This window comes from Hypoxylon trugodes (genome assembly GCF_022578975.1).
Source record: "Hypoxylon trugodes strain CBS 135444 unplaced genomic scaffold F4822scaffold_2, whole genome shotgun sequence".
In the NCBI taxonomy this organism is placed as follows: domain Eukaryota; kingdom Fungi; phylum Ascomycota; class Sordariomycetes; order Xylariales; family Hypoxylaceae; genus Hypoxylon; species Hypoxylon trugodes.
In genome coordinates this window covers 478,812-491,079 of record NW_026250017.1, presented here as the reverse complement: position 1 = coordinate 491,079, position 12,268 = coordinate 478,812, and the positions used below count along the sequence as shown (strand labels likewise).

The 12,268-nt window shown below is 54.3% G+C and overlaps 1 protein-coding gene across 1 annotated transcript; it reads left to right on the top strand.

The window, feature by feature from the left end:
* Positions 1-273: 273 nt before the first annotated feature.
* Positions 274-12,244, top strand: F4822DRAFT_108975 (polyketide synthase). Its single transcript, XM_051452435.1, has 3 exons — positions 274-644; positions 700-9,405; positions 9,460-12,244. The coding sequence occupies exons 1-3, from the start codon at positions 456-458 to the stop codon at positions 12,145-12,147; spliced, it is 11,583 nt and encodes a 3,860-aa protein (XP_051317674.1). The 5' UTR covers positions 274-455; the 3' UTR covers positions 12,148-12,244.
* The last annotated feature ends 24 nt before the right edge of the window (positions 12,245-12,268 follow it).

The following is a 12,268-nucleotide window of genomic DNA, read 5'->3' as shown; positions in this document are numbered from 1 at the left end:
TGGTCTTATCTTACTATTCCCCATATCTCGTCTTATGCCTTCTGTAGTCCTTATAAGTCCACGTCTGACTTGGCTTCTACCAGAGTTTTAGAACATTCAGTATTCCTCCTCACAGGCCTTTTCCCAATCACTGCCATATAGAAATCGCATAAACGGGAAGAGATTCCTGCCCTAGACATACATACACTTTTCCATTTCCAGCATATAGACGCTTCTTATAGATATACCCCCAAGCTCACGCAACCTCATCGTCTCTCTCATATAACAACTCTTCACGCACACTCACGCATTCACGACTATCTCCTACCTCATACTCCTCCATCCCATCCCATCCCATCCCACCATTCTAGAAGCGAAAGCGGTTTCGACCAAACAGACTCGTCGTACCTAAACTCCGTCTCCATTACATTATATCCACACTATCCTCTCCTCCAATAACGACTCGAGTCACTAAAATGGCACGTGAAAACGCACAGAATGACCCTTCGGTCATCGTTGGTTTTGCTTGCCGAGTTCCTGGGGCGAACAACCCTAGTCAACTCTGGCAATCCATCGTAGAACAAAGAGATGTCCAACGGAAGATGCCCTCGAGCAGATTCAATGTTGACAACTTCTACCACCCAGACGGAACCCACAAGGGAACTGTAAGTATTTGATTTCCGAGGTACTGAAGGCCTAGTCCCGCTAATTAGTACCAAGACAAATGCCAAATATGGATACTTCCTTGAACAAGACGTCGGTGACTTCGACGCCTCTTTCTTTGGTATCTCCGGAAAGGAGGCCGAAGCTATGGACCCGCAACAACGTCTTCTTCTAGAAGTCGTGTATGAAGCATTGGAGAACGCTGGTATCTCTCTTGATGAAATCAACGGATCATTAACATCCGTATTTTGCGGTTCATTCACCAACGACTACAACTCCATGATAACTAAGGATCTGGAGTCCTATCCCAAATACTCAGTGACAGGTACTGGTAACGCCATCCTCTCCAACCGAATCTCCTACTTCTACAACCTCCACGGAACCAGTTTAACCATTGACACTGCCTGCTCGTCATCACTGGTTTGCTTCCACTTAGCGAACCAATCTCTCCTCGATGGCGAGTCAGATATCTCCATCGTTGTTGGATCTTCCCTCCACTTCGACCCCAACATTTTCATCACCATGACCGATCTCGGTATGCTTTCCACCGACGGTCGTTGCCGTGCCTTCGATGCCGGCGGTAGTGGATACGTCCGTGGTGAGGGTATCTGCGCCGTCATATTGAAGCGTCAAAGCGTTGCCCGCGATAACGGTGACGCGATCCGCGCCATTGTCCGTGCCACTGGTTCCAACCACGATGGCCGAAAGCAGGGTATCACCCTGCCCAACTCTGTTGCCCAGGAGGAGCTCATCCGCTCCACCTACCGCACTCACAAGTTGAACCCTGATGACACCCAGTACTTCGAAGCTCACGGTACGGGTACTGCCGCTGGTGACCCGATTGAGACTCGGGCCGTCGGTGCCGTCTTCTCCGGCCGAGAGAAGCCACTGTACATCGGCTCCGTCAAGACCAACATTGGTCATCTTGAAGGTGCGTCCGGTCTCGCTGGTTTGATAAAGACTGTCATGGCTTTGGAGAAGGGCCAAATCCCTCCCAACATGCACCTGAAGAACCCGAACCCGAAGATCGACTTCAAGAACTGGAAGCTTGAGGTCCCCACATCTCTACTTGAGTGGAAGCGACCTGAGGGTGGTGTCCGCCGTGCCAGTATCAACTCTTTCGGTTACGGTGGTACCAACGCTCACGTCGTCATTGAGGAGTACGTCAACAATGTCTCCATCCCCAAGGCTATCACCAATGGCGTAGTTGCCAACGGTGTCCACGACCGACCTTTCCTCCTTCCTTTCACTTCTCATTCGGCTAAGGCTGGAGAGCTTTTCGAGGAGAAGTTGGCCGAGTACGTTAAGTCTGGCGAGATCACCCTCGCTGACTTGGCCTACACCTTGGCTGTCAGGCGAAGCTTGCACCAGCACCGCTCCTTCGTTGTTGCCAACAACAACGCCAAACTTTTGGAGCAACTGCAAGTGCCTCGCCCGTCTGCTCCTTGGTCGCCAGCCGAAAGCGAGAAGCCTAGACTTGGTTTCGTCTTCACTGGTCAGGGTGCTCAATGGCACGCTATGGGCCGCCAGCTTATCCAGGAGTCTCCTCTCTTCCGACAGACTCTTGAGCGCTGCGACGCTGTCCTCCAGGCTCTTCCCGACTCCCCGAGCTGGAACATCATCGAGGAGTTGTCCAAGTCCAAGGAGGACTCCCTTCTTGGCCAGACCATGTACTCCCAGACCATCTGCACTGCACTGCAGCTTGCTTTGGTTGACCTCATGAAGACCTGGGGTATCACTCCCAGCGGTGTCGTTGGTCACTCTTCTGGTGAGATGGGTGCTGCTTACGCTGCTGGTATCCTCTCCTTCGAGAACGCCATGGTTGCTGCCTACTACCGTGGTCTCTACATGTCTGCCCCCAACGAGGGTGGTGTTCCCGGTGCTATGATGGCTGTTGGTATGACCGAGCTCAAGGCTATTGACGAGCTCAAGCCTTACAAGGGCCGCATCACCATTGCTGCCGTCAACAGTCCTGGTACCATCACTGTTTCTGGTGACGAGGATGCCATCGTTGAGTTGAGGGACAACCTCAACGAGCGAAAGGTCTTCGCTCGTCAACTCCAGGTCAAGCAGGCTTTCCACTCTCACCACATGTACCCTCTTGCCCCTGCTTATGAGAACGCCCTCAAGTCGCGCAAGGAGTTCGTCACTCAACAACCAACTTGCCGCATGTTCTCTTCCGTCACTGCCCGTCTTGCCGACCCCGCTGGCATGCAGGCTAAGTACTGGGCTACCAACATGACCAACGTTGTCCGCTTCTCCGATGCCTTGACTGGTATTCTCTTGGACGAGTACGACAACAAGAACATCGATGTTCTCGTTGAGATTGGACCCCACCCCGCTCTCAAGGGTCCTTCTCGCCAGATTGCCCAGTCTCTCAAGCTGGACATTCCTTACATCTCTTCTCTCACTCGTGGTGTTCCTGACTTCGAGGGTCTGCTCACCATGGCTGGTCAGCTCTTCTCTCTTGGCTACCCCGTCGACCTGGCTGCTGCCAACAAGAACATCAGCCTCAGCCAGTCCGGTGAGGTCATCAAGTCCGAGACCGGTAACAAGCTCTCCAACTTCCCCACTTACACCTGGGACCACAAGCGATACTGGTCTGAGACCCGTGTCATCAAGGAGCACCGACAGCGCCGCTTCCGCCACTCTGTTCTCGGTCACATCCAGCCCGGCTCCGTCGAGCGCTACCCGAGATGGCGCAACTACCTCCGCCTGTCCGAGATTCCTTGGCTATTGGAGCACGTTGTTGATGGCAAGGTCCTGTTCCCTGGTGCGGGTTACATGTCCATGGCTGTCGAAGCTGCTGTCCGCCTTCAAGAGGGTGAGATCAGCGCTATCGCCCTTCGGGAGATCTCCATCAAGGCTCCTCTTGTCATCCCCGATGACGAGGGTGGCATTGAGGTGATCCTCGAGCTTCGCCCGGTCACCACCTCGGCTAAGAGCAAGTCCGACACCTGGTACGAATTCACCATCTTCTCCTTCGACAACACTGGTTTCTGCCAGGAGCACTGCTCTGGTGGCGTTTCCGTCTCTACTGGTGCCCCCGCCAGCCTTGAGTCGCTCGTCTACAAGACCAACATTGATGACCTCCGCAAGAGCACCAACCGCTCCGTCCCAGTCAAGACTTTCTACCGCCACCTTGCCAGCATTGGTCTAGAGTATGGTGAGAACTTCCGTCTCCTTGACGACACCATTGAGAGTGGTAACGGTTTCTCTCTGTCGCCTCTGCGCTTTAACCCCAAGGCGCTCCCCTCAGAGGCTGCTGATGCCACCATTGTCCACCCCTCGCTCCTTGACGCGTCTTTCCACGTTGTCTTCAATGCCATTGAGTCTATCCTTGGAAGGCCCCTTGACGAACCCCTGGTTCCTACTTTCATTCGCTCGCTGAGATTCTCTGGTCTCTTCAGCGCCATCAAGTCCCAGGATGAGCAGCGATACCAGATCTGCTCCATGACAAAGCTACCCTCTCCCCGTGTCGCTATCAGCGACTTGTTCCTCCAGGGTGCTGCCGGTAACTTGATGATGGAGATCCAGGGTCTTGAGGTTACTTCTCTTGGTCGTGAGATGCCCGAGGGCTACGGCAACCGTGCTCTCTTCTACCGCCAGAAGTGGCTACCTGCCTTCGACCTTCTCTCTGATGACAAGGCTCTTGACCAGCGCTCTCTCTCTGAAGTTGCTGAGATCTTCGCTCACCAGTACCCCAACAGCAAGATCCTCCACCTCGCTTCTAGTGCCGACAAGACCAAGGAGATTGCTCTCCGCCTCGGTGCCAGCAAGGGTCAACGCCGTAAGTTCCAGCGCCTCGACGTTCACGTCGCTGGTGCTTCTGAGGAAGCCCTTGCTGAGCTTAACCAGCTAGCTGAGGACTCCAACGGACTTGTCAAGGTTGTCGAGCCCCAGAACGAGACCTACGACCTCGTTATCGTCAGCGCTGATGGTGCTGCTGACTTCAAGTCTTTCGTTGCTGAGAAGGGCAGTGTCATCTTCGAGGGTGCTAAGGCCCCCATTGCCATTGCTGACTACCGCAAGCTGTTCTCTGGCTCTCAGCTAACTGCTTACCGCAAGGGTGCTCAGGAGAAGACCACCTACAGCGATGAGCTGACGGTTGTCCTTCCCGCTGCTCCTTCCCAGCGTGTCCAGGCCATCTTCGAGGCTGTCAAGAAGGTCTACACTGCTCCCATCAAGACCACCACTCTCAAGGCTGTTGCTGGTGACTACGACCTCAGCACCCCGGGATCCATGCTTGTCCTTGCCACCATTGACGAGCAGGTTACCGACGATGCTGTCTTCACCTACGTCCAGAAGCTCCTCCTCAACGCTAAGAAGGACCTTGTATGGCTCTTGGAGGGTGCCACTTACGAGTGCGCCCGCCCTGAGCAAGCCATGGTTCTCGGTCTTATCCGAACTGCCAGGAGTGAGAACGACCAATTGAAGGTTGACACTGTTGATGTTGGCGAGAACTCGCCTGCTGAGACTGTGGCTGCCACCATTGACCGCGTCTTTGCTGCTGGTCTTGACGAGGATGAGACTACTGAGCGTGACGGACTTGTCTACCTCCCCAAGATTGAGGCTGATGACTCTCGCAACCGCAAGCTCCACAACGGTCCTAGCCAAGAGCCCGTCCTTGAGCCCTTCGGTGAGAAGCGCCCTCTTGCTCTTACCATTGGTAAGGTTGGTCTTCTTGAGACTCTCCACTTCATTGAGGACGAGGAGATCGTCGACACTGCTCTTGCTGCCGATGAGATCGAGATCGAAGTCAAGGCTTCTGCCATCAACTTCCGTGATATCGCTGTTTCTATGGGTATCATTGACGACTACAAGCTTGGTGACGAATGCTCTGGTTTCGTTACCCAGGTTGGTAGCTCAGTTGACAACTTCAAGGTTGGTGACCGTGTCGTTGCTTGGCGACCTGGTCAGGGTGCTCACCGCGCCCTTGTCCGCAACCCGGCTTCTCTCTGCTACAAGCTCCAGGGAGACATGCCTTTCGCCGATGCCGCCGCTCTGCCTTTGATCTTGACCACTGCCTACTACGCTCTCATCGACACTGCCAGAATCCAGGCTGGTGAGACCATCCTCATCCACTCCGCCGCTGGTGGTGTCGGTCAGATGGCTGTCCAAATTGCCCAGCGTGCTGGTGCTCGTGTCCTCGTCACTGTCGGTTCCCCGGCTAAGCGTGAGGTCATGCGTCGTGTCTACGGCATTCCTGAGGAGGACATGTTCAGCTCTCGTGACGACTCTTTCGTCAAGGGTGTCATGAAGGCCACTGACAACAAGGGTGTCGATGTCGTCCTCAACTCTTTGGCTGGTCCCCTCCTACACGCCACCTGGAGCGTCGTCAACGCTTTCGGTCGATTCATTGAGATCGGTAAGCGTGATATCCACGAAAGCACCAGAATCACCATGGAGCCTTTCCGCAAGAACGTCATGTTCGCTTCCGTCGACTTGATCACCATGTTCGAGAAGAACAAGCGCCTCGGTGCTCGTGTCTTCAAGGAGTGCTGCGACCTCGTCCACAACGGCGAGATCAAACCCCCTGCAGAGATCGCTACGGTGTCTTACGCCGATGCCGTCAAGGGCTTCCGTCTTTTGCAGATGGGTAAGCACGTCGGAAAGGTTGTCCTTGTCCCCAGCAAGGATGACATCGTCCCCGTCCTCCCTGGTCGATTCCGCAACACTGGTCTCTTTGACGAGTCCAAGACCTACCTCCTTGTTGGTGGTCTAGGTGGTCTTGGTCGTGTCCTTTCCCAGTGGATGATCCGCAAGGGAGCCAGGAAGCTGGCTTTCTTGTCCCGATCTGGTGCTGACAAGCCTGAAGCCAAGGCTACTGTTGACTGGCTCCAGGAGCGTGGCATCAAGGTTGACGTCTACAGTGGAGACGTATCTAAGCTTGCTGATGTCCAGGCTTGCGTCAACGGCATTGGATCCAGCCTTGCTGGTATCTTCCACGCCGCCATGGTGCTCCAGGATACTCCTTTGGAGACCATGACTGTCAAGAACTGGCAGCGCAGCATCCAGCCCAAGGTTAACGGTGCCACCAACTTGCACCAGGCTACTCTCGGCCAGCCTTTGGACTTCTTCGTCTGCTTCTCCTCCGTTGCCGCCATCCTTGGTTCCAAGGCCCAGGCTAACTACTCCGCCGGTAACTCCTTCTTGGACGCTCTCATGCGCAACCGTCGCGAGCAGGGTCTTGCCGGTACCACTATGAACGTCGGTGCCGTGTCAAACATTGGTGTCATTGCTGACAGCCTTGACCTCCAGAAGGCTATGGAGCGTCTTGGTATGGACTTGATCAACGAGCAGGAACTCCTGTACCAGCTTGAGGAAGCTGTCAAGTCTACCTCCTCCCCCAAGACCTTCAACGGACTTGACGAGCACCAGATCATCACTGGTGTCGGTCTAATCCGCCCTGATGTATACTGGAGCTCCAAGCCCCTCCTCAGGAACTTGTACATCAACCACGACTTCGGTTCCCGAGGCGAGGACACCAACAAGAAGTCCCTCCTTGCTACTCTCGGTGAGGAATCTGACCCTGAGCAGAAGGATGCTATCCTCTTGGAGGCCTTCATCGACAAGATCGCCAAGGTTTTGGCCACTCCTCGTGACTCCATCCTTGCCAACAACACCCTTTCTTCTTACGGTCTAGACTCCATCGTGGCTGTTGAGTTCCGAAAGTGGTTCCGAAAGGAGATCCAGGTCGACATTGCGCTGTTCGATATCCTCAGCTCGCAATCGATCCGTGCTCTTGTTTCTAAGGCTGCGAAGCTCATCCCCGCAGCTACCGCAGCTGCTCCCCAGGCTGCTGACAAGCCTGCCCAGGAAGCTGCCGAGAAGAAGACCACTGAAGGCGAGGCTGAGGTCACCGAGGTCAAGAAGAACGAAATCACCAAGGTTACCAACGCCGATGTCGTTCCTCTCTCCACCTACCAATCCCGACTTTGGTTCTTGCACTCCTTCTTGGAGGACAAGTCCAACCTCAACCTCCCGGTTGTCATGCGCATCACTGGTACTCCCGACCGTGACGCTCTCCGCCGCACCATTCTTGAGCTCAGCATGCGCAACGGTGCCCTCCGAACTGCTTACTTCGAGGGTGACGACTTCACTCAGCAGAAGCCTGTTGAGGACTTTGACCTTGACGTCTCTCTCCGAGACTTCTCCACTGCTGCTGATCCTGAGGAGTCTCTCAAGCAGTACCTTGCTCACTACCGACAGATTGAGCTTGACATTGAGAATGGTGAGGTCGCTACCTGGTCATTGGTCAAGCTTGGTGAGGAGCAATACGTCTTCATTTGCATGATGCACCACATCTCCGTCGACCGTGGTTGCTTCAAGCTCCTCATGAACCAAATTGTCATGATCTACGATGCTCTCCGTGCCGACAAGGACCTTGCTACCATCCCCAAGCCGGAGCTCAGCTACATCGACTTCACTCTCTGGCACAACGCCTACCTCCAGTCTGAGGAGATGGAGGTACACAAGGCTTGGTGGAAGTCCACCCTTGCCGGTATCCCCGATGCCAGCAAGACCTTGCCATTCGCCAAGGGTGAGCGCCCTGCCCAGGGTGACCCGAGCCGTGCCGACCTCAAGACCAACCTGGATGCTAAGCTCTTCGCCCGTATGAAGCGTCTCGCTACCCAGGTCGGCGGTACTCCTTACCACTTCATCCTCGCCGCCTTCCGTGCCTTCCTTTACAGGTACACTCAAGACTCTGACCTCGTCATGTTGGTCATTGATGGTAACCGACCCCACCCCGACGCTGAGGATATTGCTGGTTTCTTCGTCAACATGTGCCCTGTCCGTTGCCAGGACGAGTGCGACGAATCCTTCGACGAACTTTTGAGGAAGACCAAGGAGAGGGCTTTGGAGGCTATGTCTCACAACGCCATCCCCTTCGATGCCATTGTCGACCTCATGCAAGTCAAGAAGACCCCGGCCTACTCTCCTATTGGTCAGGTCGTCGTCAACTACCAGATTCACGGACCCGCTCCTCAGTACAAGACTTCCGACTTCACTGTTGAGTCCATTACCATGGACGACATCCCGTCTTCGTGCGACTTGAGCCTCGAGGCTCTTGAGACTGCCGAACACAGTCTCGACATCAGAATTGAGTATGCTACTGCTTTGTACAGCAAGGAGGATATGGAACGATTCATCGACAACTTCTTGACGTTCTTGAGCAGCTCTATCAAGGACCGTCATCAACCCATTCAGGAAATTGAGATTAGTGGACCCCTTGAGCTCCAGAGGTTGGAGAAGGGCTACTGGAACACCGGGTTCGTGGAGCCCCTTTGGAAGGACCAATCGGTCGTGGATAGGATCATGGCTAACTCTCGGAGCCAGCCTCAAGCCACAGCAATTGTAACCTCCGACGGTAATAGTATATCCTATGGGCAGCTGGCGCAAAACTCACTTTCCATCGCGTCAGCACTTCAGGCCGCTGGAGTTAAGGGTGGTGACAAGGTTGCCCTCTTAGCTCAGCCTGGTGTCGAAGCAGTAACGGGGATGCTAGGCACCCTCCTTACTTGCAACGGCTATGTAGCCCTAGATACCGATTTCGCGCACGACCGTCTTTCGTTTATGATCACCGACTCTGGCTCGAAGGTTTTGCTTGCTGGACCAGGCACCGACTCTCTTGCGAAGGAGCTTGTTTCCAAGAGCTCCATCACCGTCATCAGCATTGAAGACGCTATCAAGAAGAGTGAAAAGCCCCAAGCCTTCAACCCCAGGAAGTCGGATGATCCGTTCTACATGATTTACACATCTGTACGTCCTTGAGCTCACCGTTTTGATGACATTCGCTTACGAACACAATTTTAGGGAAGCACCGGCACTCCAAAGGGTGTCGTCCTCAAGGAGTCTAACACTTATCAGATGCTTGCAACTTTGCACAAGGATTATGCCTTTACCAACCAAGACCGTTTCCTACATCAATCTTCCATGTCTTTTGATCTCTCCATCGTCCAGATCTTCTCTGGTCTTACTGCCGGTGGTCGTGTCTGCATCGCCGCGTTGGACGCCCGCAAGGACCCCACTGCCCTCGCCGAGTTCATGCGCAAGGAACAGGTTACTGTGACTTACTTCACTCCCACTCAATATGCCCTGCTCATCGAAAGCAACTCTGAAGCCCTCAAGAAGTGCTCAACCTACAGAGTTGCCTACTTCGCTGGTGAGCGACTACCTGTCCGTGTCGCTAAGGCTTTCTACGACCTCGGAACTCCCGCCACTCTCTACAACACCTGGTCGCCTAGTGAAGTCGTCGTCCAAACCACCATCGCCAAGATCGACTACCCTGAGGAGAACGCTGTCAGCCTTCCCATCGGTTACCCCATGGACAACTGCCGCCACTACATCCTCGACAACCAGTGCAACCCTCTCCCTCTCGGCTTCATCGGTGAGCTCGTCGTCGGTGGTGCCCAAGTTGGTGCCGGATACTTGAACCGACCTGAGGAGAACGCCAAGTCATTTGTCGAAGACCCCTGGGCATCTGAGGAAGACCGTAAGCGTGGCTGGACTAGAATGTTCCGAACCGGTGACCGTGGTGCCTTCCGCCCTGACGGACAGCTTGAATTCCACGGCCGTATCGCTGGTGACAAGCAAATCAAGCTCCGTGGTTTCCGTGTCGATCTCGGTGAAGTCGAGCAGCGAATCTACCAAACCTCAAAGACTATCCGAGGTGGACTCGTTGATATCTCCGTCGTCGCCCGCCCTCGTGAAGGTGACCCGGATGATCTCCAGCTCGTTGCCTTCCTAGTCCCCGCTAAGAACCTTGACAAGAAGGAGCAGAGTGCCTTTGTTACTGAAGTCCACGCTGCTATTGCTCCCCACCTAAACCACTACATGCTTCCCAACGGTTACCAGTTCCTTGAGAAGCTCCCTGTCACCATTGGTGGCAAGGTGGATCGACGCAACCTACTCAGCCGTGACCTCGACCTTGTCCAGCCTTCATCTGAGGAAGAATCCGCAGCCCCCGCCAGCGATGTCAGCGAATTCGAGAAGTCCGTCTTGGAACTCTTCCAGGGAACTGTCGGCGCTAAGCGATACACCCAGCTCACTGACAACTTCTTCGAGAAGGGTGGTACCTCTATCCTCCTCGTCCGTCTCCAGGCTAAGCTCCGCCGCAAGTTCAAGGTTGCCCCCACTCTCGCCGACCTGATCAAGGAACCCACTGCTGCTTCCGTTAGCAAGTTCATTGAGAGCAGTCTTGGAAAGAGTGCCAATGGTGGTGCTGGCTCATCTGCCTCCACTATTGACTGGGCTGCTGAGATCAAGCTTCCTACTGGTGGTGGTTTCATCCCTGGCTTCGGTACTCCTCGTGTCAGCCGAAGCGATGTCTCTGCTATCCTCGTTGCCGGTTCTGAGTCTCTTGTCGGTGGTCACCTCTTGGCTAAGCTCCTTGAGACCAAGCCTAACGCTAAGTTCTACGTCGTCGGCTCCTCCAAGATCATTGACATCGAGACCATTGTCGACACCTTCGCTAAGTACAATCTCCTCAATGACCGCATGAGCGAATCCGATGTCCGCGAGAAGATCACTTCCATCCAAGGTACTCTGTCGCAGCCCGGTTTCGGTCTCAGCAAGGCTGGCTTCCGACAGCTTGGTCAGGCCGTTCAATCCATCTACTACTGTGGTGGTGACGTCTCTCTCCTCAAGACCTACTCATTCTTGAAGACTTCTAACGTCTCACCCATCTTCGACCTGATCCGCCTTGCTGGTACTGGTGACTATCTCTCTGAGATTCACTACCTCTCTACCTGGAGTACCGCTCACTTGCAGAGCTGGAAGTCCACCAAGCGCACTAAGAAGGAAGTGACCATTACTGAAGAGGAGCTAACTCACTTCACTCCTCCCGCTGAGGATGAATTCGGTTACTTCAAGACCCGATGGGTGGCGGAGAACCTTCTCTTCCAGGCCGCCTCTCGTGGCTTCCCAGTTACCATCACTCGTGCCCCTGCCATTGCTACTTCTCTATCTGCCCACTACGCCGGTGCCAACGCCAGTCTGGATGAATTCACCATCCACATGGTCCTCAGCATGGTGGAAACCGGTGTCGTCCCACAAGTCGACTCGGCTTCCATGCCTCCCTTCGCTGTCGATGTCGTACCTGTTGACTACCTCGTCTCAGCCTTGGCTGCCTTGACGAGCGACTCTACCAGCGAGCCTGAGAGCGGCAAGGCCCAGATCTTCCACTTGAGTAACCCTCAACCCCTCAAGCTCAAGGACCTACCGGGCATGATCCCTCAGATCCGACCGGATGTCAAGGAAGCATCTATCATCACACTCGAGGAGTGGCTCAAGAGAATGGAGGGTGCCAAGGGTGTCGAAGATGCCGCAGCGGCAACTGTCCGATCAAGCGTCCTGAAGGAGTACTTCGAACGCGGACACGTCATGTTCTCGCTTGACCGAAGTCAGACGAAGCAGATCCTGGACAAGGTAGCGCCTGAACTAGAGGCCACCTGCCCAGCTATAGACGTGGAGTTCTTAACTACCATGTGGAAGATGATCTAAGGAAACGGATCAAAAACAATTGAAAATAATGTATAAAAATAAAACAAAAAAAGGAATGTAATGGAAAAAGGAAAAGGGAATGAAAATAGAGCAGGCAACTAGCAAGGCGTCTGGAAAAAAA